Raw genomic sequence first — 25,888 nt, forward strand, 5'->3', positions numbered from 1 at the left:
GAAAAGAAAAATAAAAAAACCCTCATAATTCTGTCATCTTACTTCAGTAGATGATAGCTTAAAACCCTAAATCAGGACATTTCATGAAAAAAATGTTGCTTCTGCATCTCCTTTTTCCAGCTATTTCTTCAGATGCAATCATTGCATGGGAAGTTTCTTGTGTAATTGAGGGTGGAAGGCTGTAGACACCCGCATACCAGCTGAAATGGTTACCCCATTGACATGTCACCTTTCTATCTGTTTCAGTCACAATGATCAAGGATAGTTTAAAAAATTTGAATAATATATTGTTGCTGATATTCCTCATTTTGAACACCCCAAATCTGGAAGTGTTTACGCAAACAGCTAGTTCATCTGAAGGGAGAGAAACATATTATAGATCAGAGTTATAGTGAAGCCTGGCAATGACTTTTCAGCCAGCATGGATGCCTCTGGAAAAGTATCCCAAATCTAGCTCTTAGGAACATCATACTGAGTAGAGAGAAAAATATATAAAAGGCTTTCCAGTTTAGAGAATTTAAACATTCATCCTAGAGATCTTATTAGGGGGCCATGGTTTCCATGAGTGTCTTGCTTGAGAAGACACAGAATCAGGCCTTCCACTTTCATAACTATTTTTAAAGTCATTGACATTGTTGATAACTTGATTCAGACTTAATTGAATCAAGCCTCCAAGTTTGGAGCTCTCCTACAAATCTGGGGGGCTTTGAAGTAATCAGAAATTCTGAGAAACTAAGACAAAGCTTTTCTTTGAGTCCTACTCAATTCTTAAGTAGTTTGGAAGTTAAAAGTGGAAAGAAATCTTGACAACTCCAGTTTTCAAAGTGCAAGCACACACACGCACTACACAGCATACGCACAAAACCCTCTGTGTTCCTAGAGCTGATTTCTTCCAAAGTGAAGCATATGTTGGAGTGTGTTTATGGGTGCGTCAGGTTCCAGATGTTTAAATGAACCCCCTTTCATAAAGCTTGGCGTGCCAACACAGCTAACTACCGACTTGTCTGATACCATGCCAAAGATAAGCTTGCCTAAGGAATATACTGAAACAATCTCTCCAAAATATTTTTTCAGTAAGCAAACGTTTTCCAAATGGCTCTTAGAACAGTTGTAGTAAAAGAGCAAACTGCCTGTTTAGACCAGTAGATGGCAACAAAAGCCCTCCTGTTAAATCGAATATCTGAATGGTTGAGGTTTTCAAGTTCATACCAGAAGTCATCAAAAAATTCAAATTTTCCTTTTTTTTTTTTTTTTTTAAGAGATCTCATAACTCCATGTCTCATTTTTAAAATAATTCTGAGGTAGACGTTTTCATTTCCACTGTCAGAATTATGGTGCTGCCTTGAAGCACCTTGATAACTTGGACCTTCCCCTCAGTTACCCCGTCTCCACCTCTGATGTCTTTATGGTGTTTGAAGACATTCCTGTGTATGACATACTCCCTTTGAACCACTTCAACAGTTTTTCTTCTTCTAATCCTTTCATAGTGCATTCTTGTGCCTATACAATCCTGCTACTGATCACCAACTACCACTTCATGTGTTTCGCTACATTCCTGTCCCCCGCCCCAAGCCCCCTTAGATCCACAGACAATGAGACTTCACCACGTGCTGGGAACAATTCTTGCACAAAAAACCCTTTCTTAAGCACCCTCAAACTAACCTGCAAAGTTACCCTTCCTTTTGTAACAGTGTGATGGGTGAGGTGGGCAGGGATGACTAAAAGGACAAACATTCCAGTTATATTGGAAGTATTAATATGGCTTTATTGAGATTACTGCCTCTCAAGCATGCATTTCAACATACCTTAGACTTAACTCTAATGTAGGGTTTTTAAACCCTTGGGGAGTAAAGCAATGTGTAAAAATAGACATTTTTAACCTTTTAACTTTGACTGAATATTCCTATTCCTTGTTGCAGTCTAGCAAACTTTTGTCTAAGCAGAGTTATGGAAACAGATATATTTATGGGTATGTGTATGTACATCACAGCATATGTATGTACACATGCTTATCTGCAGACAGACCACATAGAAGTTGTATTAAAATGCTGTTAGTATTGCAAAGGCAAGCACTCATGCTTCAAGACAGGTAAGATCGTCTGAACAATCAGCACCTGTATCCTCTCATGCATAGACACTGCAGTAGAGACTTGTGTTAAATATAAATTCATTTCTTCCATCTCTCTTCCACCCTGCTGGATTGTTGTCATAGGCTGGGCTTTCAAGTTGGCCAGAAGGTAAGAACATTATTCATAGAACCAGGACACCCACTTCATTTTATGCAAAAGTTGGTAAACATGTAGTGAATGAAAGATGGATGCAGAAAGGATGAATTTTTCTATTACATCTGCAGATAGTGTGGCTGAGATTTTGCCAGTGGATTGCATGGATACTTGCTGGCAGAGGACTGGCAGGAGTCAGGTGTCACCTCTTCTATCCAAAGCCTCAAGGAAAGCTCTCCCCAGACACCGCAGAACCTGTGGCTCTATCTTCCTAAGGTTGCAGCTAGTTAACTCCGCATCCTCATCTGGTTTTATCCTTCCTTGCCAGGCAGAATCAGTCCCTCCATCCCACCTTCTTGCCCCTCCCTCCCTTCCTTTAACTTGCCTCCTAACAACCTCCACATACAGCAACACTGAAGAAACCCTCTAGTTTTTAAGGTACAGCTCCAGAGCTTATATACACTGAGCAGGTGGAATTGTATGAGAATTTACCTGGTAAACTACTAACAAGTCTCTGTCAATCACATGCAAACATTTTTGCAGAGGTTTATAGCTTAATCAGAAATGGGCAATTCTGCACAAATTGAATCAGCAAAAACGTCTCCTTCACATGAAACAATCCCTCGTCTTAATTCCTTTCCTACCTTGCACCCTCAAAGGCTGAGAACATACGCTAAAGCTTCTCCACAACTGTTTTTAATAGTGTTTTCTCAATTTTTGTTGTCTATTAACTTTGTTCTTTGAAAGAACAAGTTCTCATCTTCTTAAAAAAATCATGAAACCGAGACTGGAATGCAAAGCTTCTGCCTGAATGATTCAAAGTCTTGTAAAGCCCTGTACAGCTAAATAATATTAGTAGATACTTCCTGCTAAAAAAAACCTGAAGTTGGCACTACCAGCTCCAACCAATATATGAACAGCATGAAAGACTGTATGCACACAGGTATGTGCATATGTATGAAAAACTTGAGTGAACACAGTGTGAAAAAAAATGTATATAAAACATGATACCTGACAATATAAATGACAGTCTTTGCTTCATAAGTAGATACGGAGTGGTTTTTTTTGGTTTTGTTTTTTTAAAATACCACCTATCACTCGGAGAAGCAGAAATATCAACATGATTACTAATGCAGAAACAATGCCAATAGAAACCCACTTCATCCTAAAAAAAATCTACACTTCATGGTCTACATTAAGCCATGGCAACATTATGATTAACTGAGAACTGATACTAACCAAAAACTGTATTTTCAGTGACAAGCGTGACAACTCTGCTTTCTACAAGACTGGACAGTCAGATCACTGGGTCTCAGTGGAACGAACGAACAGTGGTATTCCAGGCTGAAAATGTTTCCAACATTTTCCTAACCATGGCATGCCACCTGCCGTGTTTTTCTTCCTTTTCTTTATATCCAGTTGTGGAGTGTAACAGGCTGGACGACCTCTGCTCATCTTAGCACAGGTAGTGAGAATACCATTTATGGATCAGTCATCTACTACACATAAATTAATCGTCACCACGGAAGGAATACAATCTCTTTTCAAGACCGTGCACACTCGTGCCAGCACCGCTATGTGCACAGGTGCTGAAACTGAACCTCTTTTTATCAGTGTCAAGTGCCTTTACTTACTCAAGTGCTTAAGACTGCACGTTACCAGCACTAGCAGAGATATCTTGCTTTAAATGTACGTTGCTACAGAAGGCTTTCGTTTGCTGTATTTTTATACATTTGTGAAAGGGAAAAATAAACAACTCTGAAGGTTACCACTAAAACGAAATTGTCTGCACTAATGTATTATTAAGGCACTGTATAACAATAAAAATGCAGTGCCTGCTGAAATCCAAGGGGAAGATGATTTCAACCTTGCAAGTCAAGACGGTGTTTTAATTGTATTGCTAGATACCAAATGAAAGAAAAAAATGGAGCTCAGTTCACAGAACAATCAAATAATTTCTACAGAAGCCTACGAAGTCTGTGCACCTTTGTCAAGGCTTACTGCTTGAAAACTGCTAATAGTTTCAGTACTGTTCAAAATACAGAAAGATATTGCTGCCAAGATATTGCTTTCCTGGATGCAGATACACACCACGAATGTCAACAATCTGTTTTATCAAGAAAGCAAAGACTACACATACAGGTCAGTGAATAATTTCAGCAGAAAGCAGTAGAGAAGAAATACTCTTTACTCACTTTTCTTCTTGTAGTTCCTCTAATTAAAGCCATGTGCTTTATTTATTTATTTTTTTAAAAAACGTTTGTTTGGAGTAGCAGCAGCATTTGAATTTGGACATAAAATGAAGAATAATACACCAAGACAATTTTCTATTGATTTTCTCCTACAAGATTACCTTGTTCCTTGTAGAGATAGAAGTACTGAGCAGAGGCTTTTAAAATACATTTCTAAGGAAACAAAGATGCTAAGCATGATTTCAAAAATAGAATTTTAGTGTTGACACATAATATCTGAACAGGACTGGAATCCCTGTAAAGAAGTCCTGATGATTTATAGCCTTAGTAAAATACAAGCACATGAAACATTACAAAAATGACAGGATAAAGAAACTACAGAAAAAAATGTTTTCAAATCTACTATTTAAATGCAGCAAGGAAGAGGGAATCGGTGTTCTGAACACTAAAATGGGTTGAAGATGTAAATAAGCAGTCTGATCTAGTGTTGTTTAAAGCTATTAAACATCGCAAACTTCCTTCTACAATCAAAGATGAACAGCACCAAATGCTTCTCCGTATTCCCAGGGCACTATACCATAGGGTAGCGTGAATTCACTCCAGTAATTGCATTACTCTCATGATACACCAGTAATTATAATTATTTGCATTGCTTGCTAGAGTCTTCTTAACTTTTTTTTTTTTTTTTTTTACTCTGCGTCTACTACTCTATCCAAGATATGGACTACTATTTCCTCCAACAGTGATCATTCATCCATACTGTCTGCAGTAACTATTCCTTCAGATACTTAAAATATCTATCAATTTACCAGTAAATAAGAACTTAGAAATACTGAAGTCTGTTCACCTTTCTCATTCAGTCTCATCTTCCTATTCAGCTCATTCTTTTCATATCATTCCCATTCGCTATGCACATACATATATATGTTCCATCTTTTGCTTATATTGCTCCCCTTCAACATAAAATCATTTTGCATCACAGCCATGTATTGTCTGGAAAGTATGAATACAAATTATATATGCAATTCAACAACAATAATGGACATCTGAATCAAGGCACAGTAACTCATTGATCAAAAAAACACATTAGAAGATCATACAGAAGAGTTCTTTCTCTATTGCCTCCCTGAAAATACTGAGAGAAAACCCATTTGTATTTCAAGGTCTTTTTGTGCTGTTCACACAATTTGCCTATAAAATATAAAATACATGATGAAACTAACTTGTGCCATAAGCACAAATTCTTTCTTGGCCTTTAAAAAATATTAAGCATCACTGGGAAATGTTTAGAGATCACTCATTGCTCCTGGTTGGGTTATGACTTTTGTTTTAAAACTAGTTAAAAAGGTTTCTAAATAGATTTAAATACCTTCGCGTGATAACCATTGATCTCTGTATAAGAAGGGTTTGTATACTGGCAGTTCAATATATAATCTCTTATATGGGATACTCTCTTGCTACTCTTATGACTGTGTTAGAGCCTGCATTCCTACAGCAAGCCTTGTGTCAAAAAAGCAGGGTTTTGAGATCTGAGAGACAAAGAAGGGCTTGTATGTGCAAAACGCACAAAATTTTCTCATGCTGGAGCAGTACATCATCATATAAATTGTATTTCACATTTGTCATCACAGCAGCACTTCTGTCAGCTGTCACCATTACTGGGAATAGCTCAAGCAGTTGAGCAAATGTGTCCTTGTGGAGAAGAAACATGCTTATAGTTGCAGGGGTTTCTACCATCAAGCCTGAGAAAAAGGGTGCACAGTATAGATGATGCTGGCACAGAAAACCAGAAAAAGATAGTGTATATCATCTGGTCCCCCTTTCCTTCTCTGAGAAGTCAAAACCATGATTTCCTGCCCATCACCGTAAACATCATAGATATAAGAAGGAATGCCATGAAAAGCACTACCTCAGGAATTCTGCCCTTGGCACGGGATTAAAAACAAATGAATAAAGAAAACTCCAGATTTCCAAAAATTCTTAAAAGCCTTGAATTCTTAAGACACCTGTTCTGAAATATTTTATTAAGACAGATGCTTTTCATGGGTTTTCATCATCCCCATTCTTCTCCTTTGTGCATTTCCTGCTGCCACATTAATACTCCCATGACAGCTCGGTGAATTTCACAAAACACAAGAGAAAGCATGTTGCTGAAAGCCCCTAACTCCGAGTGCATCTATGCCCATAGGCTGCTAAGGTAACTGCTGTAATACGCAGAGTTTTGTGTCTGAATCGTACATAGTTTTAGCTTTCCTAACACAGAAATGCCGCAGGCTGGATACTATGAAGCAGGCTTTGGTGAGGTTCCTTTGCACACTAGTTAGATGAAAGTGTCAGGAATAAGTCAGAAAATGATCATCAACTTTATAAAACAGAGGTGACTGCTGTGTCTCAGTTCCAACAGTTTCATTTCCATATGATATGTCAAAAAATTACTTCTCAAAGGCCACATAAGGAAGTCTGGTATCAACTGCACTCTCTAACAGGTAGCACAGCATGTCAAAAAAAATATTACAAATTAAAAAAAAAATAAATCCCAACTTGTGAGGCAAGAAAATACGTTCATAATGTGTCTCTCACTGTCTGGACAGGGTACATACACAATACAGTCCAGAAACACTTTCTCAAACAGTGAGAAAATTGCTGACAAACTTTAAGACAGAACATAGATTAGCAATTTTAGTGTTTGTGCTGGCATTTTGTTAGGCACAGTGAGCAAAGATAATCCTGTGGTCTTATAACTCAAGACACATTTATAAATCTAAAGAGCGCTTAATGCAGACAGAATGAAAGCACATTAATATACACTGTAGAAATAATCTGCTTGCTAAAATGAAGCTACAGTTTCTTTTCCCTTCTTCCTTATTGTGCCCCATTATCCATGACTATCGTAAAACTAAGGTAAATCTGTTTCTCGCCCAGAGATCCTTTCAAATGATGTTGCCATTTCATGCAGGCACCTGTAATTTGAGGAGATAAAGTATACAAACAAATCACCTAGCCTGTCAGCTCTGGCTATAAAAGCCTTCCATTCACACTGTCATTTTGCTACAATCACAATGTGAATTGCAAGCCATTTAGCACAATTTCTTGCTGTTCTGCAACAAGTGAGTAGTGACATTAAAACCACTAATAACAATAATTTGATATTGGTGCATATCCTTGTTCTCAAAATAGCTAAATTCTGTGGTAAACTATCATCTTACAGTACGAAAGACAAATTTACTTCCCCAGTAGTAATCTAATCTTAGTGGTCTATTATGACTAGAATACTATAAAGTTAATCTGTGTTTTGAAAATGGATTTTTTTAAAGTCCTTTTCAATAATAGCCACTATATAAATATTACTCTATAAATCCATGTGTCACCTATGTTTTGAAAATCATATGCGGTTCTAGTTTCCCCCACTCAAAAAAAATATTGAAAAGAATTAGAAAATGTAGCCTTTGAAAAGGCAAGTTCAGAGAAATGGTTCAAAAAAAAAATAAAAATGTGAAGACAACAGGCACTCCTCGGTCTAGGAAAAAGACAATGGAGATGGGAAATGACAGAGATCTGAAAAGTCAAGATTGGCACCGATCTGGTGTCCAGAAACCAGTTGTTCACCATCCCTTCTAATATAAGAACCAGGAGCATCACAGAAAACATGGAGGTAGCAGGAGAAAAGCAACACAAAAGATGACAACATGATTCTTTCACATAACATGCTGGATAAGCACCTGTCAGCAGCTCAGATTTGTTTAGAAGGACTGGAAAAGCTCACAGAGGACAAATCCACTGAGGACTGCTAAGTATCGTCAATTCTAGGGTGAAAAGTCCCTGAGTCTCATAATTGGAAACTGAAAAGTTCCTCAAAGAAAATTATCATATGTCCCTTCCCTGTCCTTATCCCCTTCTATAGACTCTTGGCTTTTGGCAGAAGGGCCTTTCAATCAAACCTTTGTATGGCTGCTCAAATGTTTATAAAAAAAAAATGCAGATAGAGACATTTTAGGTTTTGTTGTTGTTGTTTTAAATCTGCTGGTATAAGTAGTATATCCAAGCATGGTATTTTATATCTACAACTCTGCAATAGCTAATCCTCAGTACAGAAGATGAGTTTCCACAAAAGAGCTCTTGCAAAAGGACTGACATCAGAGAACTGCATTGTTGAGAAGTAATTAAGATGTTGAATACTGTGTTCCTTGTTAGAATCCAGCTATCGAGTTGAACACAGCAAAACCTGTATGCCAGTTTCAGAAAGACAACATTTTTGATAGTTAAGGTTGCTATTAGAAATGAAAGGTATTTGTTATGCAAACAGTTGGCACAGACATAAATCTCTTGCAGAAACTCATGTCAGTTTTCAAGTAGTTTTTATAAGATTGGTGTCAGCTGCCTTTCTTTACATGAATCTCTTTTGACTGGAATTATTCTGAAATGCAGAGCTATTGCCTCTACATTATACAGATGAACAAAAGCATTACAGGATGTCAAAACATCACAAGAATTCTTTGTATCAGGAGCAGAAGCCTAGTATTTAGCCTCCAGCAGGGCTGGCCTCTTTGATCCCAGAAACATCCAAGAGGTAGTTTACTGAATAGACAATAATAAGCAAAACCCTCTGTTCAGAGGTGTAAAGATACACCTGACACATGAGCTTTGGGTATCAGATGTTCCTGCTTGGGGGAAAAATAAAAATCCATACCAGCCTGTCTGATGTGCTGCAGGATGCATGACTCATTACCTGGAACTGTGAGCGACATGGGGTGCTCTGAGTGACTGCCACAAGCCCTGCGGGTTACAGCAGACACGCAGGAGCTGGGAACAGTCTCCAGGTGATCACACATCAGCTGAGGTTTGCTGGCACACGACATAAACTGGCAGCCCTCCAGCTCTCACACTGTCTGTGCTACTGCTCACGGAGAAGGTGGGGTACCATATACTTCGTCCTAGGCTTCGCTGAGGCCAATGCACCCCACTTCTCCCACATGTCAACATACAGGGACACTGAGCTGGAGAGGTGTGTGCAGCCGTTAAGAACCAGAGCCCCAGAGCACACAGAGCCCCAGAGAGGAGCAACTCCCGGCTGGAGGAGCAGCCTTTTTTCCTTCCAGGGTTTTAGAAAAACTAGGAACTGAGCAAGCCACTTGGTGAAAGTCAGCACTGCACAGGCAATGAGTTCAACATGTCCATCATTTCACAGAGTCACAGACCAGTTTGTGCTGGATGGGATCTTAAAGACCATCCAGTTCCATCCCCTCTGCCATGGGCACAGATACCTTTCACTAGAAGGAGAACATCCAGGACCTTCTAAAGATCAGTAAGCTTGTCCATAGGGTTAAGATCCCTGTCAATAGGGCCAGGAGACTTTCCCTGAATAACTGTCAAGAACTGAAACTACTTCTGGAAAGTCCTAGCAAGGGATTTGACTTTTTTCTATGAAAGCTCATACACAGCAGGGAAAGTTAGATCCCTAGAGAGCTAGATCCCATTTTAATTGTAGATGTCCACAGGGAAATAAATATTATTGCCAGCTCTGATTGCATTACAAATATATAGAATGTGTGTTGTGTTTTTTTTTTCTTCAGAGAAGAGGAAAAGCGTTGACAGTATTTTTGCACAAAAATGGCTGTAGTCCAGTATTGAGCAGAATGATAGTTTGGACATTAAAGACATTTCTCCATTTTCTCACAAAGAATCGAAACAAACCACTGCAAAAATTCAATTTCCCACAAAGACACAGCACAGCTTCTTTGCAATAAAAAGGTTCATGCTGTAATGATATTATGGTGGATATAGGGAAAGGCAAGAGAAAATCCTGTAACTTAAGAATGCTACTTATGCAGCTTTTTATTCCAAAAAGCAAAGACATCTTTATCCAGTGCAACAACCCAGATCTCATCAAGGTGAATTTCTTGTAGGATGCTACAGCTTACCGAACAAGTCATGAATACTTGATGTGCCCTTTAAATATCTCAGCTCCATCTCTTGAAAAGAATTACCCTTGCACAGACCAATGAATCTTGCATAGAAATTCACTGCTCTGACCTGCTTCCGTAACTTCTAGTTTAAAAAGGGTCCCAGAAAACTCTGATTTAAGCACCTTTTCCCATTTAGTCTCTAGACAAAAAATGCCACCTAGTATTTATCAGGTATTGTTGATCCTGCTTTGAGGCAGACAGATGGACTAGAGCCTCTAGACTCTACTAGAGCCTCTTCAAGGTCCATCGTTTATTACAATATTTTTGAACCTTATTTTGCTAGTATCAGTTTCCACAAAAGTTTTCCTTTCTATCTATGTTTCGACTCACATAAATTGCAAGCTTCTGAGACCATCTGGAAGTAAAACATCTCTTATAGTTATTGCACCTTGCATTCTCAGTGTCAGCAAAACACTACAACCTTGTTTGAGCTCAGGCTGTCTCCCTGTCCTTTGCAGAGATAACCTTGTAAGGACCCTTATGACATCCTATCTGCAGGACTGGGATTCAGTGATGAAACTAGAAGACCAGATAGAAATAACAGAAACTGGTAGCGTGGCGTGGTACATCTACTCTGCAGAACAGGCCTTTGCTGAATACAGCCTGCCATGCCCAAGTCGTTGCCTTGTGGTATCTTTGAGTGACCCGGCCTTGAGGGTGGGGGCAAGCTGCAAAACCAACTCAAGCTCAGCTTCAAGGCTGCTATGACACAACTACAGATGCAGCCTTGGGTAATTCTATGGGTTTGTCACCATAGGACTTAAATGTTTTTCAACACAGCTATGGCTGGTGACATAGAAAACACGCTATTATCTACAGTCACAAGTGGGGGGCTGTGGCCCAAATACTCCCAAGAAGTATGTATGCTGCAGAAACACCAAGCTCTGGATAGAGACCAAAGCAGGTTGGCAGTGCTGGCATGATGGAGTGCCTGCACAGCCAAGATATCTTGTGATCTTTCCCCCACGGTGCTGTACCCAGGTAGCCATACTCTCAGGGGCAAGCCCAAAAGGCATTTAGGGTCTTAACAACAGATAATTGTACTTGTCTGCTTCATTGGAAGACAGATTATGAGGGTATGCAATTTATCACTTGCTTGTAATGGTGGTCGTAGGAACACAAATATCCTACCTAACCAAGGGGAAAAAAAAAAAAAAGATAATTCCGTGAAAGTAAGCCTTAACAAATAGAAGATTAAAATTCAAATGATTACATGGCCTGTGTGCAAATCAAAATATTTCAGGATGAAAGCAGGTGTTTAAAACCAGAATTAAGTGATTAAATAAAAGGAAGAAAGAAAGAAAAGATCAATGACACACTGGGCTACAGAATCTATAATACAGTATCTTTAAACCATCTTAAGAGAAAAATTCAGATTTCTAAAAGACACCCCAAACTGAGAGTAAAAAGCTCCTGTAAACTTTAAGACTTACTGACATCATTTGCAGAAAAATGAACATTACTATACTTTTACCTAACTTCTCACTGTTGATGTTTCAAGGACCAAGCCTGCAACCTCTGTTTCATTTGAACAGGAAAAGAGTGCCCCTGTTTCTTATTTTCTAAACCAGTAGTATTAATGTTAAAAAAAAATACACAACACATTTTCAAGTGCAAAACACATTGTAGACTTATTACATGTTGACAAAATTGTCTTCTATGTATGCATGTCATGCCTGTTAGTGAAATACTTTAAGATTTACACATTCCATTTCTGTATTTCCTTTTTTTTTTCCTTAAGCTTAATGGAAATGAGGAAAAATATCACTATAAATGCATATTCTTTGTGGCTTTTTCAATAAAATATTTGATTTCAAGAAAAAAAAAAAAAACAAACAACAACCAAACAGATCTCTAACCAAAATATCCTCCTATTTACAGAGGTAGTGAAGACCTTCACTTTCCTCTGGTGCCAAAGGCAAGTTCAAATAATTGTGAGGGTAATGAGGGGGTGCAGGTGGGGTGCAATTTATTTTTAAATTGTGTTTATCTAAAATCTTCAATCCCAGACCACATGATTTGACTCTCTTCATCATTACTTTGCATTTACTGTAATAAAAAGAATGAAAACCACAAACAATTTAAAAGACCCGAACCAGACCAAATGCACGTCATCATTTGTATGCTGTCATGACTGTCCAGGGATCCTTCAGTGCTTGCTTAATAAGCCCTATTCTGCCCTGGAATTCCAACCCACTGTTTGAAGACATGAAGAGAGCCCAACGACAGCCTGCTATCATGGAACACAAATTAATTCTTTCATTCTGGGTCCCGAGCAAAGGAGGAATTTTTATTTATTTTTTATTTTTTGAAGTAGATTCTGCCAGATTTTTAATGCACTAGCTGATAAAAATTTAAGATGCTTTTTATTGCTTTACCTCATTTAGTATTTAAACATGAGCCATCCACTGGCACACGAAGGACTGGACTAGATGTCCTTACTGGATCTTTCTAGTTTACTTGAAGTGACTTCCCTAGAGAAGGGAAAGTGGCTCCCTAGGTGAACTAGGACTTGCATATAAACAAATTCAAGGCTTCTGACTCATGAATGATTAAAATGAAGAACACTGTGGAAGCAGCAGAGGCAAACAATTGAGCAACTTTCCAAAACAATGGGTTGAAAAGATGTTTCTGGCCTCACAGCCAACACAACCGCTTTTTTACAAAATGCTTGAGACAGCAGAGAGGGACTGAAAATTTATGTCATGAAATAGTGTAAGAAGGATAATGATCCCCTCCTGCCTTTTTTGTATGACCCTTCTCAAATTAGCTTAAACTACTACAGGGAGCTTCTTCAATCAAGGGTTTTGTTATGTATTACCACAGCACAGGTGAAACCGTAGCAGAAGATGAAGTTCATCAAAGGGTACAACTTGTTGCTGACCTTGATTCTTACACTCACTCTGCACTGCCAAGACAAGTGGAAGTTGCTATTGATTTGTTCTGACTGCTTTGGAAGTGCAACCGGTTTCTGCTTCTCTCATCTTTCACATCATTAATTATCTCAAAAGGGAGCATGGTGTACAGACAAGAGTTGCTACAGAGAAAACTGTATGACTGAACATGAGGTGACAGTTACAGAAACATGACTATAGTACCACAGGATTAGCACAGGCAGATTACTTTGCCTTTATTAGTGCCTCTGATAGTATCCTCACTAATAAGCATTTCTAACAGACATGTTCTCTTCAGTTGTTAAAAAATAGGATTTGTAACCCTTTAAGTCATTTTTCCACTCCTTTTCATTTTGTGAAAATCATGGATCATTTACGGTCTTGAGCACTAAAAAGACAGACTACGGAATTTATCACCATCCTAACCCAGCCCTCCATCACATCAGCCAGCATGCCCACCCGTGAAGTCTCATTCAGATCCAGTAACTGCAGTTCTAGTCCTGCAACAGGCTCTCAGAACAGAGTGCAGCTCCAGAAGAATGGGGAGCAGCAAAGATGGGCAAAAAGCCCATCTCAAAGATGGAAACTACCAAATGCTAGTTCCAGTGTGAGGTATAATGGATGGTGTGGTTCGGTTGTCAAATTACTTTAGCGGAAGCTCGCCAAATAAAAATTCAGCCCTCTGCAGAAAACAAGCTCACTGCTTCAACACTCCATACATTTCTTCTTACTCAGTTCTAGTTGAAGCCTTGGAATGAAGTGATAAAGGATTCCTTTCAGCCACACTGCCCCTATTTCAGAAGAATGTATCTATCTAACACAGTATCATATAACTAGGAGAACAGATAAAAACACCATGGGATTCTTGACTTTAACTATTGTTTAACTTTTTTCTTTGCTTTTTAACGAGAAGGCTCTGAAGCTATGTTTCCACATGCTATTTAGGGATACTAGGCGTTCCCTAGACTGCCACATTCATTTATGGTCGGAATACTCAACCTCCTCCCAGCACAGCTTCCCCTTTTACCTTCTGTCGCTGCTGAATGTTGCTTATCGTGTCTGGCTGAAACTCCAGCTTGTCTGTTCGACAAAGTTTCCAGTATAAAATAATAACGATCAGGAGCACCACAGCAACTGGGACTGCCACTCCAACAATAATCCATAGGTTGCTATTCTGTGACTCTGAGGAGGACTCCTTCAGCTTTTCTACAGCTATGAAGTTAAAAGGAAGAGAACAGGTTTATGTGGTTATATATTTTTAACTGAGGACACTTCAAGGTTATGTATTTTTATATTCTTGTAAATACGAGTTCAGGAATTTATCAGAAACCAGCCGCACATCACAGGAAATGTCATACACTTAGAAGTTATCGTATGTCATGCTCAGGAAGCATGGGGAAGGAGATCAGTTGTTCCGGTCTACCTTCTGAGGACCCATGCTTAAATTACTAATGAAAATACTCTTCTATCACATTACTTTGTAATCCCAAACTGACCTGACATAGTGAAATGGGTCCAGAAAAATGACTCACCACTAAGGTGAGAACATTTTTGATTTTATTGTCTGTATTCTGCTTCAGGTAGTATCATCAACTACCTCTTCTCTTTTGTTATGGATATTGTTACCCTCTCCACCAATAATCACAGTGAATTTGAAATCAGTAACAACCCCCCACCTGTTGTGTACAGCCCCACATTTTTGTTACCTTTTTTCCCCCTTTCTCTATTTCATTGTCAGTGTGAGATCTTTTACAAAGAGGAAAAAAAAGAAGTCAGACTGAAAAGTGTAAACAAACAAGTCATGCATGGAAAAAGTGATTTGGAAAAACTGACAGAACTTCCAATTCCTCTATTTTGCATAGCGGCTATATGTGGGACTAAAACCCATAGGAGTAATATATTTCTAGTCAAATTGACACATTTTCTTAAAACAATGCTTTCAAGTCAAAAACCAGTATTTCTATTCAATCTATTTTTGTGTGTCATTTTTATTAATAGCCATTCTGATGATGAATCTCAACAGTAAAGGAACATATTTTAATTCTTACACTTTATACTTCTAACAGCTCATTTATGTCATTACGATTTCTTGTATAAAATTACCATTGTCTTACATAAAAAAAATTGTTTAGTTTCTTCCCAATAAGAAAGAAAAAAAATCTGCATCTGTTGAAACAACCATTTAATGATGTGCCAGAAATATTAAGTTTCTGTATGCAGAATAAGCTATAAACAGTCCATGAAGTGTGTTCAACACTTATGTTTCTATAAAAGGAATTTACTGTTGCAACGTTTTGCATCTTTGTCCAACCAATATTGCAAACCATTGACAGAAATTAAGAAATATATGAGCTACTGATCGATCTTTAAAGAGCTGTTTTACTGAGGGACAAAATTTAGAAACATATCCCAAGAGCAAACCACCACAATTGTGGGCACTGTGCAGTGCCATAATCTCCAAAGCTAATATCACTCTTCCCTTTTCTCTCTGCTGGCATCAGTACAGATTTGACAGGGCTTACGCTGTGCAACGGCGCCTTCAATGCGGTATCCGAGAATGATTGCAGCCCGCTGGATATCAACCCTGTTCATCAGGTCAGAGCACTTCAGAGCACTGAATCTTGCTCCATCTTGATCCTCCACAAAGTAGATCAGCTCCACAGGGTTATCAACACCATCTAACCGTGACACATTCACAATCTGAAAAGAAATTGGAATGCTTTTACATTTTAAGTTGTATTTATTCGGGGTTCCTGTACATTTGGCCTTTTAGTCTTTCCCCGTCTTCCCCTTCCCTTCACAGGGTATAGGCCTTAAGGACACCTCTCTAAAAAGAAACATTTGGAACAACTTTGCCAAGATGGAATCTCTATCTGTCCTCATCTGGGATATATCTGGAATATACATGTATATGTCCCAACCTGGGATATTCTATGAATGGAAATTTCCAGGGAAGTGATCCCTCACATAATACATTTTTATAGCAATCCTGAAGGTTGTTTATTTATTTATTTGTATTTGTTTCATGACAACACAGAGATCCAGTACTGAACAGAACTGCTTTCATTCTAAATATGCCAATACTATCCCGCCCTATAAGCCTTATTACCTTTGTAGCTTGTTGAGTTGTAGGAGCTGCTGAAGAGATTCATTTAATTGCACTTTTCCTTCTCTGAATACTTTGACTTCACATTTCTTTTTATTCACAACACACACTTTTTTTGGTTCATTTTTTCTGAATGTTAAGCACTTACACAGGCAAATATTCTGTTAGCTTCAAAAAGAACTGTTTGCTCTTCCTAAATGAAAGCACCTGCACAGTTACCTTCAAACTCCAAACAGCTCCCCCTGGTATCCACCTTTCTTCAGGAAGGAATTTATTTGATGCTGTGGGAAGCAGTCTTCTAAAGACGTTAATAATCAAAAGAATGTGTGCTATGAAGAAGCCCTGTAGATACTATCTAACTGTTGAACATCTACATTGCAGATGAGACTCACATAACAATTTTAAATTCCTATAAAATTAAACTCATATATAATAATTCTCCTCTGATTTACCATTTAAGTTTAATGGTGTTTTCAACCTAGAAATACTCCAAACAAAGAGCAGGAGGTATTCCACCATGCAAAACAGAGTTTGAAGAGATCTGGGAGGAAATGCCACAATGGAGCAATATATTTAGTTTCCTCCAGAACTCTCCTTTCACTGTGAAGTACATAGTTAATAAATTAGAATGTCAAACAACTGCTTATAGGCTTAAAATAAAGCCAATTAATAAATGTTTGCATGTCTAAGACTTACAAAAGCAAAGCTTTTTTTTTTTTTGTTTTTCTTTCCTTGTTTCTAACAAAATAATCACATTGAAGCGAAGCAGTGCAATGTTTTAGTTCAATAGGAATGATATTGTTGTCTTTGGGGGACATCAGCTCAACATGTCTTAAAAAAGCATCTCCCAGGAATGGCAATATTAAGTATAATAAAAACAAAACAAAAACCAAAGCAAAAAAGCATAACTGTCATACAAGTTTTTTTAAGCCAAATCAACGGAAATCAAAGAACAATGTTCAGCGTTACTCACATTTGGCGTAAGTTACAGAATACACAAAAATAGAGCAGAGAAATGAGCAATTTTATGAGGCACAGCAAGACCTGCTAACCCATTAACCAATACCGTTTTCTCATCCTGAATGCTATTCACACTTCTACCAACCCCTGATTGAAGGTAACACAAGGGTATCAATAAATATGGTTTCTTAGTGCACATATTCAGCAGCTGTAAAGTCAAATCTATTTTCACAGAACCCAGATACATCATGAGTTAACAAATGCCCACAGCTTCATATCTCTACTTCATCTGGGCTGCCTTCACCACAGCCTGGCCTTAATGCACAGAACAGTAGGGAGTATTAAGCAGTATCTGCTTTCAGCTTGGATGAGCACTTCCTAACTAGCACATACCTCACACAGAGAGCAAGGGAACTGAAAGGCTGCTTGTGATTAAAGTCAATGGGTTCTCATTTTAATTTTAGGAAGCTTCTTTGTGACACTTGCAAACCTACAGAATCAGAGAAATCTAGAAGATTCTTAAATTGAATTATCATAGATTTTATGGTGTTGTGGGGTATTCAAGAAGTACTACACTTAGTGTACGTGTGTTAAACACATAGAGTAACAGTCAGAAACTCTGGCTGAATGAGTTCAGAAAGGAACTCCTCCACAATTGCCTTTAGAAAGAACAGAGGGGGAGGAAGACAGATCCCGTTGTGCAAGTTGCCACAACCAAAATAAAACACTTTTAATACTCTTCTCCATATTGAGGAGTAGGGAAGGGTGAGAGAAATCCAACAGGATGGTAAGGAGAAGCATCTGGAGGTATTTTGGCATAGTATAGAGAACATGGCAATGAACAAGAAATTCAACAGAGAGAAGTGCAGGCTGGTGCAAATGAACAAAACTCACTTTTTTCAGATATGCTTTCTCTGAAAGAATTCGTTCTGATTATGCAGTTCTTTATGAGTGCTCACTTCATAGTACAGAAAGGTGCAGACTGAATTTCAAATCCACGTGGAGATGGCTACAGAGTTCTGTTCTCAGAGAGCTGATGGCTGAACAGGCTATTGTTGAGGTGGCTACAAGACAGCTCAACTTGCATGCAAACTCAGGAATTGCGACAGTATCAGCTCTTTAGATTTCAGATCTGTCCTGTTGATTCACCAACCCTCTGCGTGTGTTTTTGTTTTTTTTTTTTTAACAGACCTAAATTTGCTGCAACACAGTCACACTAAGTCTGAAATATTTTTAAATCAATTTTAAAAATCAAGATACACAGTCACTGCACCCATTTTTTACAGTTTCTGTATAATAAGTTTTGTGCCATTTTCCTCCAACTTGTATTCTCTGTGCAGCTTCAGATTGCTTTTGTCCCATATTTAATAGTGGTCTCTCTCTCCTTGAGAGTGCTAAGAATGAAAGCAGAGACAGAAGTGGTATTTTCCAGGCATGTAGAAATGCAGCCCATGTGCAAGGAAGGAAGCATTTTACATTTATACTTTGGCAGTGAGGAAAGACATAAGGAGAGATGAGATGCAAGAATTTCAATACTGAGAAGGCAAAAAATTAAAAAAGAAAAAAAGAAAAGACTAATTCATTCAATTTCTGTGTACAGAAATGATTTCATCTTTCTTGATACTAAATACGTGTTTAACCTCCAGAGAGGAAAGACTTAATTGTGTTCAGGTGTCAGTAAATTTAATTTAAAAAGTGTCTTCAAGAGACTATCATAGGTCAGTGAAGAGAGTTGCCTTGGCAACCAGGTCTTGTTCATAAATGAAAGCAGGGGAAATCCAGGTGTTGGACAAACTCACGAGGCATGTGCATAGCATCAGTCAGCCTGAGATCTCCCAGCCATAAACCCATTCACAGGGAAGGAGTCCCTGGGTGAGCTTATTCAGGAGTTTGAAGGGAGAAGTGTTATTGAGGAATAAGCAAAACACCCTCAGTAACTCCAAAACATATGCACTAGGATGATTTTCCATTTTTCATATACCCTTATCCCTTAGGAAAAAATATAATCAAACAAGATTCTGCTTTCTACTTTATTAAAAAAAAAACACAGTATTTTAGCATAGAGGCACTTAAGTCAAGCTGTACTCTGGCCTGAAGGGTCTGGGAGATGAGGCAACATAAAATATGTGAAGCAAGCATCGCATGCAGGTGGCCCTGGGTCAGAGAAAGCCCTTGCACAAACCGGCAATGGCAGGAAACATTGATTATTGCCACCACATCAGGCCCTCACCCAGTTTGCCACATGGGCCTGAGTCTGCCAGCAGACCCTCAGACCCTGGTCACACCATGCCAAGGAGACCGGTGAGAGAGCTGAGGGGACCAGGACATGGACTGCAGGCCTAAGGACTGCTCCTCTGACACCTTCTGTGGAGGCTTTGCTGGCCCCATGGATTGGTTTCAAACGAGGTCGGGCAGCAGTTCCCATAAGCTCTGTACTTAAAGTCTCACAGGGAGACTTGGCCTTCATCCAGATTATGCACTTGGGAGAGATATATACTGTTAGCAGAAAAGCAAGGGAATGAACCCCTGCTTTAATGAAAAACTCGATTCAGTCATTGCCTCCCCTCACAGATACTATTCTCTCATGCACGTTATGACTGCAGTGTCATCTAACCTGCTCTTTTCTTTAAATTAGAACATCATTCTTTTTGTCACTTAGTAGGATCACCTTTTTGCTTTCTTTTAGGTTCAATAGAACAAGCACACCGAAATGAAGGAGAATTATTTTTGTATTAGCTTCTAGCATATTTTTAAACTACTATTAAACCCACTATTTCCACAGGAATTTAATGAGAAATTATGATGAACTATTCACAAAACGTATCATGTGGCTTAGACTGTGTGGGTACAAAGCAAACAGCATTAAGCATGTGTAGAAACAGCAGATACATGTCAAAAATATATATGACATGCTCTGTAAAACAATAATATGAACGTTATAAAAAGTCAATGGAACTATTTCATGTAAAACAGTCAACCATAAGGTTTCAAAGGTTTCTGTTTGAGATGGTTATAGACATTTTTTAGTCTGGAGTGCCACCTGTTAATAGCACAGAGGAGGGGAAACATGCTATCTGAGCACCCTGTGTAGACCAAAGCTATTATTCAAAGCGTCTAGATTTAAAGTGTAATTTTTAACATTCTTACATCCTAACACCTTTAGAAATGAAATCTAAATCTCACAAAGTATCAATTCTATTTTCTTAGTATATGAAAGAAAACTTATATGCCTGCAGCAACATTTGCAAATAATTGCTTTACCTTTTGACCCACGATCTTGATTTTCCATAGAGCTTAGAAATGTCACATTTCTATACACTACAAATATCTTTCACCTCAGGAAAAACTCAGATCTACAGGGGCTCAACACAAGTGAAATGCGTGTCTAGTCTTTTGTGGATATATGCATGTCTTGCTAATAGAAGTAACCAACACTTCGGTGTTACTGGCAGCTTCTGTTCTTATTTTCAATTCCTTGTGGCCTACTAATACAGTAGTCACTGTTTGGTGAGCAAGAACCTGAAATGGGAAAATCTGAATACAAAAACACAAGGAATATAAATAGCTGCCCTGAAGACTCAAACAGATGCGTATACACAACACACTTCAAACACAGCTTAAAAACTTGGCTATGAGTAATAGAATGAGCAGCAGTAAAACTAAAAGGTTTATTGCGAGTGACTATGGACCAGACCCTCAACTGACAGGGAAGCACCCTTGAAAGCAATTCCCCTTCACTCAGGAGACCACCAGCAGGTGCCTCACTCCAGCTGCACTTATCTTTTCACCAGGTGTGATGCTGACATGTCTATTACACTGGGCCTGGAAAGGTCAACATGAGAGCAGCTCTGCATAACTATCATCGCATCACAGGAATATTGATGTGGTCAGGACAGTGACTGTGAAACCTGCTGTAAGCATGGAAGTCTTCCCTGGGTTCAGACTCCAGGTTCCTACCTCTAGTGCTGCAGCAATTACAGGCCAAGTTTACAACACTGCAGCGCACATAAAACTTGGTCACTCCAGCCAGCCTTAGCATACAGAAATAGTTAGCAACTTGTTTGGTTGGGCCTTTGAATACATAAGGTAACAATCCTGGTGAAAAGATCATTTCTTCATAAAGAATTTAATATTAAGGCAGAACTATTCCTTAATGATCTATCCATATTATACAAGCCAAACCTTAGCCAATCTGTTCTGTTTCCTACAGAAATGCCATTTCGGCATGCATGTTCTCTGCTGCAGTCATCACTGAAGTATTTGAGCATCTCTCTGCAGAGTACCCAGGTTGGAACACGGTTAGAAACCACAGAAGGTTTACTGAATACTCAGACATAACTGATGAACTTGTGAGAAGTCAGCTTCACTAATGCAAGGAAATATTGCAGAGAACAAAAATGCTAAAAACATTTTTTTTTCACTTATTGCACACAGGTAAAAGTAGGTGCTCTGGAATATCCAGCCACCAGGCACAAAGACTCACCTAAAAGCATGTGGCCAATCTCTTATGAACAAATTTCTAAGGCTGGTTGTGTCTGAATGGGATTCTTCCCTGTATGTCTCCTTAGGGCACCAGCAAATGACTAAGTCAAAACCAGATGACACAGAAAAAGTTTGGTCATTTTTGGGGAGTTAGGAAGTTGGCCTCAGAGACAAAATATAAGTAATCAACTCTAAGGAAGTGTTAAGCATTAGATAATTAATGTAATTTACATTTAATAAAGGCAATTTGAGATACCATAAACCAACAGCCTCTAAGGGTATCTTACTTACACACCTGAATATTCTGTGAACACATGCAAACAAGCAGCTGTGGTACCTGACAGTACCTACCAAGATCCACACAGAAAAGCACCTCACTGACCACAGATACTTAGCAGCGAGGATCACACGCTGCAAGTGTATCATCCACTCTCCTTCAGCCTTCTTCTCTTCCACACCTTCTGTATTACAGTGCTAACTGTATCGAACAGTATTGGCTGTGAGCACCTGGAACAACCTTGTGTTGTGTGGGACGGTAGGGTGTGCTGAACGTAACTAAGAGAATCCCTCCACTGCCAAAGACAGCAATTTGCACTCTTCACACTAATTAAGTAACATAAATGAACAGCAGTGCTGGTTGGGACATGAGATGCAGAGTTAACTTGTATCCCAGTAAGCAATACAAAGTTATTAGAAAAACACTGTTATTTTCCAAAATACTATTCTTTAGCTAGAAAGGACCTGCTTGGAATCTCGTGCAGGAAAAAACACAAATGACTTTGAGCTTTATTGTCTAAAATAGTAAAACCGTAATCTACATGTACACATTTTATAGGCTTTGGTATCTTTGCTAGCAACATAAGGATTATGTGTTTATTTTATACGCAAAGGGAGGACTGAGGCATAAAGAACAAAGTGCAATAAGAGGTGTTGGGAATAAAAGACATCTATTTACAGCAATTCAAAGCTGCATGAAACAAAAATAAAAGTAAAATCAATTACTGAAGCAGATGTTTCCAAGACAGAAAAACAGAAGTAAGAAAATCCCAATATCTGGAAATTTAAGTGCTAGCAAAAACTGGAAGGTTAAGAAAATATAATAGGTCTGAACTATGAGAAGGGCCATTTGCGAGATAAATGAACTGCTATTGACTTAGCTAGAAAAAGGAATTTTTAAGAACATTATTCTTTAAAAATGGTTTTCAGCTTGCTGAAACGACTAGAAGAACATGTGATGATTTATAAATTAAAATTAAATATCCAAGCCTTCATGGACATTATGTCAATAATTCCACCTGAGACAAAACTATAATGAAGCACAGGTCTTCAGAAGCTGTCATATGTACAAAATTTGGTGTTATTTATCTATCTTACTTAAAAGCCACTCCTGATCACAGGAGTGACCTATGATAAATAGGGAGTTAAGAGTCAGAATACACTACTCAACTGCTGCATCAAGCAGCATACGATTCTATTTCATATTTCTACACTGTCACCAAAACACCATAGAGAGCTGTGAAGCAGCTGTTCCAGCAAAGCACCTCTTCAGTTCAGATGACCATTCTATCTCCTTTTGCTAGACATCTCATACAAGTCAGACAAGATAGCCATTTTTTTGAATAGGATGTTGATAATATCATTTGCAGTGTGGTTTTTTAAAAGTCATCTTTTTTTTTTTTTTTTAATAGCCACTTAAAATACTCAGCTGTTTCCATTTGTTATTTTTAGTTTAAAACACAACCAGTTAGCCAGAAGAACCACATTTCAAGTACAAAACACAAGCATCATCAACTAGCTAACTAGTCAAATGTGATACATGCTTTTGAGTTATCTATTCTCAACTCAAAATCTAGGTATCATTAACTTATTGAATAATTTATTCCCCTTTATTTCTTCTCTGACTTTGAACTCTTAATACCTGAACAATGTTGCTGCCTGCAAAACTGGCTCGTCTCCATATCCGCCCTCTGGCCAAAGCCTCGTTTAACAGGTGAGCTAGCTTCCGCTCCATCTCAGCCTGAAACACTTCCTCCTGAATTCGCTGGTCGACGACACCCAAGAGAACTACATTGCAGAAAAAGTAACCCAAGAACACAAATGAATTAGTAAAAGTTTTCAGCGTCTTTTCTGCAACTTCAGTTACACGCGTTGAGTCACTCTGTGACATCTCATGGACAATTCAAGAGCAGCAGTATTCTTGGGGGAATACTGGGAAGTTAAGCCAGTGGTTACACATTAGAAAGGAAGGCTTTGTATCAGGAAAGATTACAAGAAATAAATTTTAAAAAAAAGGACAGAGGGCACTTTTGGAATTTCAGACAGTCTAGTCAGACATATAATGTAGATTTTAGATTTTGAAAAAGCAAACATATGAACATCCAATGAATTATTCAAAAACAAACAAAAGAGAAAATTCAGCTAAATTACTTGCAGCAACTACTTTCAATCAAAATTTTGTGTTTGAAAGTGAGACACAGTTGGAGGTGGACAGGGCAAGGGTTCAGAATCAAGGTTAAAAAATAAGAGCACGTGAATGAACCTGTGTATTCCAGGCACATCTTCCCTAGATAAAATCAAGATTACCAAGTATGCCAATTAAAGCGCACACACAAAAAAAATGGTTAGTAGCCCCACCAACTTCACTCCCTAACCCCAGGTACTCCAGGTCACTAAGGCAGCTGATGCTGAGATGAATACCTGAGGAACAACACGTAGGAAACAACAAAAAACTGTGGACCTTTGCCAACAAGATGGCATCCAGAAAAAGTAAAATGGAGTTAATGGAGTGACAGTCATCTGAACAATCCAGTTAAAAAACCTTAAAGGATAGTAAACTGACTTGCCACTGACATTAGCAAAATAATCCACTTTTCATTCCTGAGGCCCTCCACTATAATGGTTTATTTTTAAAAGGTCAATTTTTAGTAAAGTTTTTTATGTTTGCTTACTTAAGTGTGGTGCTTAAAAAAAGCAATTTGATTAGATAAAATCAATTAAATACAATTTTGTTTAAATTATTGAACAAAATATAAAAAACACATTTTCCATTTAAAATTTTTCACTGCATATGTCAGAAAAAAAGGAAATATTTTCATGATTTTTCTCAGAGATCAACAGCATGTCTGCTAAATTCAATCACTAATGAAGCATCTCAAAATCAAAAGCAAAATAAACAGTGGCTTAGGGATGTTATATATGGCAAGAAGACCGTTCTTGCCTGTGTATCAAATTTGAGTATCAGTTAGTTCTTCTTAATAGCATGAACTGTATTCTACAACCAAGAGGACAGCTACAGAGAACACTGCATCTCCCGATGTTTTATGACTACTGGGATACTTTAGAATACCCATGCACATATATCTTGGTAATTGAGTATTAAAAAACCCTCATCTTTAGCGTGCAGAAATTCTATCATTCTCCTTTGTCTTGAGTCATACCATCTGTCTAGAAATAGCTATCAAATAATGAAAAAAGCCATTAATATAGAATGATTTTGCCCTGAAAACACAATATACATACTTAAAGGACTGAAACAGCCGAAGTGTCGGCTTTTCCCAGGATGCCTGCAAGAACTGGGATTACAAAAAAATCCCTTCATATCAAAGAAAGGTGCTGCAGTTGGTGTTAAACCTCATAGCCAAGAATTTTAGGGACAGAAAAAAAAAAAAAAAAAAAGTGTGTGGAGGATGTTATTTCGGAGCTTTAAGAACCTCCTTTTTTTTTTTTTTTTTTTTTTACTCCAGGGTCTAAGGAAACTTCCAACAAAAACAGATAAAAACAGATAAAGCAGGAGAGAGTGAGGGTATCTTGACCAGCTGACTAAAAAAAGCCAACAAACAGCTAAGGGAGGATGACGTTGGCTGTGCAATTCACACAGGTAGATTCTCTCCTGTTACTGAACACAATTTGAAATTCTTCAGTCAGACAAACTACGTGGGCTTCAGAGGTTAAGCTGCAATTTGGTTTCCTGCTTAGAAGTACGCTGGTAACTAATGAGAGAAGACAGGGATACCTGAAAAAAAAAACAGAAAGTATGTCTATACTACTGGTGAACTATGGATGGAAAGGC

The 25,888-nt window shown here is 38.2% G+C and overlaps 1 protein-coding gene across 7 annotated transcripts in view; it reads right to left on the reverse strand.

The window, feature by feature from the left end:
- The window catches only part of KIAA1549, a 139,583-nt gene that overhangs the window by 28,814 nt on the left and 84,881 nt on the right, over nucleotides 1–25,888 (reverse strand). For all 7 annotated transcript variants that reach the window (XM_084506354.1, XM_084506349.1, XM_084506351.1 and 4 more), the window contains exons 8-10: nucleotides 23,738–23,883; nucleotides 15,794–15,971; nucleotides 14,299–14,483 (exon numbers count right to left, since the gene is read on the reverse strand). In XM_084506354.1, coding sequence (XP_084362480.1) covers nucleotides 14,299–14,483; nucleotides 15,794–15,971; nucleotides 23,738–23,883 — 509 coding nt within the window. The remainder of the gene's footprint in view (nucleotides 1–14,298; nucleotides 14,484–15,793; nucleotides 15,972–23,737; nucleotides 23,884–25,888) is intronic.

Source organism: Aythya ferina, assembly GCF_964211825.1.
Source record: "Aythya ferina genome assembly, chromosome: 1".
Taxonomy (NCBI): domain Eukaryota; kingdom Metazoa; phylum Chordata; class Aves; order Anseriformes; family Anatidae; genus Aythya; species Aythya ferina.